Below are 5,707 nucleotides of genomic sequence, written 5' to 3'. Positions count from 1 at the left end.
GTCGGTATAATTAAAATATACCAAATGCCAATTCGCGAAAATTTTCAAGCGGTTTGGTTCTCCCGGGCAAATTGAAATTCCGACGGAATTCCGACGACTTAGTGTTTAGGGTGTTGATTTCAAGTTTCTAAATGCAAAATCCAAATCTTTGATAATATATATAGTATTTGCATAAAGATTTAACAATAAAAATGTTTTATAACACGATTTTACACAACAACATTTTTTGTAGTGTAAGCTTATATGAATATGATTGTATAAGTATATAATGTTAAGATGAGATGTTATGAAAACAATGATATGCATACATAAATATTTTAATGAGTTGTTATATTTGAACGGTTGCGATCTAATACTATATTAAACACTTATTATGTGTTATTTTCATAGTTTTGACATCTAAATTTATAGATTTTTATGATTGAAATTTTATAGAAATTAACACATGTCGTCGGTAATTCGTCGGAATATACCGACGAACTTGTCCAGTTCATGGATGAATTCAAAATATCAGAGCTTCCGGCCTCATCCCACGCCAGAGAGACCACTTGGAGAAAGGTCGAGTGTTTAGTCAAGTAGTTCAGAAATCTAAAAGGCTGGGTTCCTACTTTAGAGAGTTGAAATGCAAGGTCAGTAAGGCAGGGAGAATGGTCAGAGGGCAAGAGAGGGAGGAAGGAGGTGAAAGCATTAGGGAAGATGGAGAGGATGTGGTTGTTTATGAGTAAACGATCTAGTTTCTTAGCTATGGGGAGACAGGGTAGGAATTGGTCTATGTGTGAAGAGGTCCATTGAATCTGAGGTTGAAAACACCTAGTTGCTGAAGACTATCTCTGAATTCAGCCATTGGAGTAGTTATGTAGTTCAGAAGATGACTGGAATGTTCAGAGTGATGCATATATATGTTATTAGGCATGATTATCTCATTCATGCCTAATAACACATATATTGAGAAGAAAAATTTAGAGCCGAGATCGCTAATTAATCTTTATGTAAGAAAATATAACTAATATATCCGATTATGGAATTACTACAAAACTCAAATAGAAAAAACTCAAATAGAAAGTAGGTATGGGTTTCTACGGGTGTCCATGTTTTGTGTTCCAAACTCCGAAGTTTTGCAATACATCAACATCAAATAACAACAAAGCATTTTAACATTAGGAAATATATGTACAAATCAATGCATGTATTGCACACAAAAAAAAAAGTCAATGCATGTATGACCTTATGTAAGTTTTTAATAAGAAAACTCCATAAAAATATTTCATCTCAACTAACTTTTGTTAAGATCTATAATATTCATATTTTTGCTATCCAATTTAATATTCGACTAATCATGTTTGTTCATTTTAGTAAACTAGTTTTTCAAATAGTTTTTATTTTAATACTCAAACTATATTTATTTAAATCAAAATATTAATAAATTTCAGTCAAAATTTAAAAAAATCTATAAAATTTAAAATCAAATCTTAAAAAGTTTTTAATTAATTTAAGTTTTCTTTAAAAAGTAACTAAATATTTGATGAAATTCTAATTTATAGAAAACTTAATTCTGAATGAAAAATAAATTAGTTAAAGTTTCAGAAAAAAATATAATTTAAATTTAAAAATTAAATTAAAAATTTAAAGTTACCCATAATTTAGTTTATTTTATCTCGTCATAAAATAAAAATAAAATTAGATTTTTAAAGATTGTTTTGTACTTTGGATAATCATTGAATTTCGTTTGAAACTTAATGATATTTTGATTAAAATGTGCATAGTTTGAATATCAAAATGATAAAATTTTAAAAGTTAGTGTATTAAAATAAATAAAATGATTAGTTGAAGTATTAAACGAAAAAGCTTGTATATTAAAGAGTAGCAAAATTTAGTTGAGATACTTTATGAAAATTTCCATTTTAATAAATCCATGAATATTTAGAATAAGTATATTGCAGTCAAATATTAAATATTTCAGTTTATCTTTTGGTTTTCTAGTTTTCATTTACATGTTATTAAAATATTTTTTATATTTATTTATTTTGCAGCACTTAATCTGAAAATTTCTATACAAAATTTTAAAGATGTGAAGTATAATTAATCAAATCATAGTTTTTTTTTACTTGTGAAAATGTTACAGTCTTCATGCAATTATAGTAATATACAGTATATGAAAATCATAATAAACATACTTTTATACAAAACAATTATTGTTATGCGGTGTTTTTCTCTGTCTATTTTAGTTACAGTATAAAGATTATGTAGGTGTACAATTAGGGGTGGCACAGAGCGGATATACGTGATCCGCTCCGCTCCGTAGGAATTCATGGATGAACTGGACAAGTTCGTCGGAATGTCGTCGGTATAATTCGTGTGAAAATGGTTTTGTGATTTTATGATTGTGAGCAATGATATATTGAATTCATGGATGCAATCTAAGCCATTTATAATTGCAGATTCACTATCTCGAAGAAAGGAGGATGCAATGAACGTGAAAACGTGAAAGGAATGGGGATATGGAATTAATGACGGTGTTGCATCTCGATGTGTCTTAAATCTATGTGCTCCGGTAAAAGTCCAACATTCGTTGGGTTGGATTCTGGAGGAGTACTTTACTCGCAGTCCATCGATGGAGTTCGTTGTCTAGGACGGCATAATGGGCACTGCGTGTTTTTAGTCGGCGGGCTGCCCATTTCTCGGTTGGAAGTTCCCCCTTTGAGAGATAGTCGATGAACTCAGTTCGCCAGTCGGGGCCGAATTCATCAGTAACGAGCGTGTCGGTTTCGGTGACTGGAGCAATGACGATGGTTTGGTCCGTCGAGATATCAATGCTCGGCTTCTCAATGCGGTGTATTGGAATGGTTCGTTTAACTTGGTCTCGAAGCTTGCTTCCAAGGGCTGCAAGGGCGTCGGCGCACACGTTTTCTCCTCTGGGAACTTTGATGAGTTCGAAGAATTCGAACTCTGCGGCTAAGCCCTGTACTATCTTGAGGTAGGCGTCCATCGGATCGTTGCGGGCGTCGTAATCGCCACTAAACTGATTGGCGACTAACTGCGAGTCGCAGTAGACGCTTAGGCGATTGGCCTTGACAGCTTTTGCTAAGCGGAGTCCAGCGATCAAAGATTCGTATTCTGCTTCGTTGTTCGAGGCTGGAAAGCCGAAGCTAAAAGACTGTCTGATCAGTTCGCCGGTCGGGGATTGTAATTGAACTCCGGCACCTGCGCCCCTGTTAGTCGAAGATCCATCGACATGCAATGTCCAGTTTGGGTTTGGGAGTGTGAGATCTTCCTCCAACTCCGGGGCCAATTCGATTAAGAAGTCTGCAAGAACCTGAGATTTCGCTGCGGTTCTGTTCTTGTAAGTGATATCAAGCTCACCGAGTTCGATATCCCACTTCGTTAGTCTTCCGAACCTGTTTGTATTTTGAAGTATTGTTCAGAGGGGCTGGTCGGTTAATACTTCCATCGAATGTGACAGAAAGTAAGGGCGAAGCTTTCTCGCCGCTTCGACGACCGCCAGTGCCATCTTCTCCAGAGTTGGATATCGCGTTTTTGGTCCGGTCATGCGCCTGCTTGTATAGAAGATTGGCTTTTGCCCACCACGGTACTCTTTTATTAGAACGCTACTGACTGCTGCTTGTGACACTGCGACGTAAAGATATAGAACGTCGCCGATATCTGGCTTGGCGAGAACGGGTGGTGTTGTCAGATAATGCTTAAGTTGGGTAAATGCCTCCTCGCATTTCTCATCTCAGATAAACCTTTTGTTACCTCGCAAGAGATCGTAGAATGGCAAGCATTTGTCGGTGGATCTAGAGATGAACCGGTTGAGTGCAGCAATCCTACCCGTAAGCCGTTGTACTTCTCTACTGTTTTTTGGGCTCGGGAGGTTCAGGACCGCGGAGATCTGCTTCGGGTTGGCTTCGATTCCTCGCTGCGTGACTATGTATCCAAGGAACTCGCCTGAGGAAACCCCGAACGTGCACTTTGCTGGGTTCAGTTTAATGCCGTATTTGTTGAGAGTTTCGAAGCAATCTTGCAAGTGACAGAGGTGATCAGCGGCGTGTAACGACTTGACAAGCATATCATCGATGTATACTTCCATGGTGACGCCTAGCTTGTCTGCGAACATTTTGTTCACAAGCCGTTGGTAGGTTGCTCATGCGTTCTTCAAACCGAATGGCATGACCTTATAGCAGTAGGTTCCTCTATCCGTGATAAATGCCGTTTTTTCGCGATCGTCGGTGTAGAAACCAGTTAAAAAAAAAGGAATGGTCGAGTATCTTTGTGGTGGTCGAGTCGCGGGCGATAAGGATCGATCGAGAAGCCTGAAGTACGAGGTGGGCAAAGAAGTGATCGTGCGTGAACTATGAGTCGAATAAGTTGCTCGACCATAGTTAGAAGATGTCTTAGATTGATCAGACGGACGTTTTGGAAGCATAACATTTTTGGAAGCACGATGGTTTAGAAGCTCGACGTTTTGGAAGAATGATGTTTCTTCAGCACGAAGTTTTCCGTGAAACTTTGTATCAGCGGAATATTATTTCGAATACATTGGAAGCAGGACGGGAATTGAACATGATGGGAAGCAAGCAAGACAGGATCGAAGCACGACGGGAAAACCCAAAATTAGACGAAAACCCTAATTTCGGTATTATGGAAGTTTTCGATGAAGCCGAAGGATCGGGAAATATATACGGCCAAGGTCAGAGTTCAGATTGGAGTTTATTAAAAATATTAAACTCATCTGAATGGGAGCAGAAAAATATTCGGAGTTAATCGCGGATAAAAAAATTGCCGGAAAGACCGAAATCAAGCGAATGAACCGAGAAGCTCGAGGTGGCTCGTTGCATGGGTTCAGAACGTGGTGTCAACCATCTAACAAGCTGAGTGTCTCAAGAAGCACGAGATGTCACCGTGCATGGAAGCTGTACATGCAGCCTGACATGTAGAAGCACGAAGTGGATCGACCAAGCACGAGGTGTCTCTGCGCATGCAACCGAAGCATGCTGATCGACATGTGTGAGATGGTGTGTCGCGTTGCATGAGTTCCAGTCATGAAACCTGACATCTGGGAGGAGTGGTGGCGTCCTGCATGTTTCTTGGCCATGCTGAAAGACATGTGAAGCACGAGGTGTCACCGCACATGCGTCCGTAGCCATGCAAAGCGACACACGGGCTGCCACCAACCTGAAACTGATTGGCTGGTGTCTCCTATATATACCCCACGACCCCAGCTCATTTCAACACATACAGACCTGTCCAAACCAAGTTAAAAACATGAGAGAAAAGTAGAAAAAGAAAGCAAGTGATTCCGAGCTATTTCGAGAGGTTTAGAGAGTTTTCGAGGTCAGTTCTCTACTGATTTCGAGTCAGCGCCTAGGGACGGTTCTGTCCAACTGAATTCGTCCAGGCCACTCAGTTCCTTTGATGATGAAGTGGGGATACTGTTCCGAGTTAGTTCAGGTCCACGGTTTCAGATCAGTCGAAGTTCTGCGCGATACTCCGCCGGGAAGTCCGAAGAGCTGTCCAGGAGCTAAAAGAGGTTCTGTCTGAGTCCAGATCAGTACGTCCAGACCTGTTAGTGTCTTCATGATCAAGCCGAGGGTCTGTCCAAGTCGAGATCAGTTCAGTCCAGTCCAGTCAAGTCGTCCCTTGGGTTTTGGCCAAATCCTCTCCGATCAACCTGCTGCTTCTCGCCTAGAACACTGTGAGTTGGTTTTGT

General features: G+C 39.5%; 2 protein-coding genes across 2 annotated transcripts in view; both read right to left on the bottom strand.

Moving 5' to 3' along the window:
- Positions 1 to 2,178: 2,178 nt before the first annotated feature.
- The window catches only part of LOC106330226, a 6,357-nt gene continuing 2,828 nt past the window's right edge, over positions 2,179 to 5,707 (bottom strand). Inside the window, exon 3 of the mRNA XM_013768734.1 lies at positions 2,179 to 4,226. Coding sequence (XP_013624188.1) covers positions 4,153 to 4,226 — 74 coding nt within the window. The 3' untranslated portion in view covers positions 2,179 to 4,152. The remainder of the gene's footprint in view (positions 4,227 to 5,707) is intronic.
- LOC106330227 lies at positions 2,540 to 4,114 on the bottom strand. Its single transcript, XM_013768735.1, has 3 exons — positions 3,754 to 4,114; positions 3,459 to 3,627; positions 2,540 to 3,395 (listed from the first exon to the last, which is right to left on the bottom strand). The coding sequence occupies exons 1-3, from the start codon at positions 4,112 to 4,114 to the stop codon at positions 2,540 to 2,542; spliced, it is 1,386 nt and encodes a 461-aa protein (XP_013624189.1).

Source organism: Brassica oleracea, chromosome C3 (assembly GCF_000695525.1).
Source record: "Brassica oleracea var. oleracea cultivar TO1000 chromosome C3, BOL, whole genome shotgun sequence".
In the NCBI taxonomy this organism is placed as follows: Eukaryota; Viridiplantae; Streptophyta; class Magnoliopsida; order Brassicales; family Brassicaceae; genus Brassica; species Brassica oleracea.
Note: the sequence above shows the minus strand (reverse complement) of the source record. Positions and strands in the feature narration are given on the sequence as shown.

What these genes read in the sequence shown, in the direction of transcription:
- LOC106330227 (XM_013768735.1), bottom strand. Translation starts at nt 4,114, where the DNA reads ATGTTCGCAGACAAGCTAGGCGTCACCATGGAAGTATACATCGATGAT. An exon ending in ATTCTACGATCTCTTGCGAG is followed by an intron (nt 3,628 to 3,753) that starts GTAACAAAAGGT and finishes TTTACGTCGCAG; the next exon opens with TGTCACAAGCAGCAGTCAGT. An exon ending in AAGCTTCGCCCTTACTTTCT is followed by an intron (nt 3,396 to 3,458) that starts GTCACATTCGAT and finishes AAATACAAACAG; the next exon opens with GTTCGGAAGACTAACGAAGT.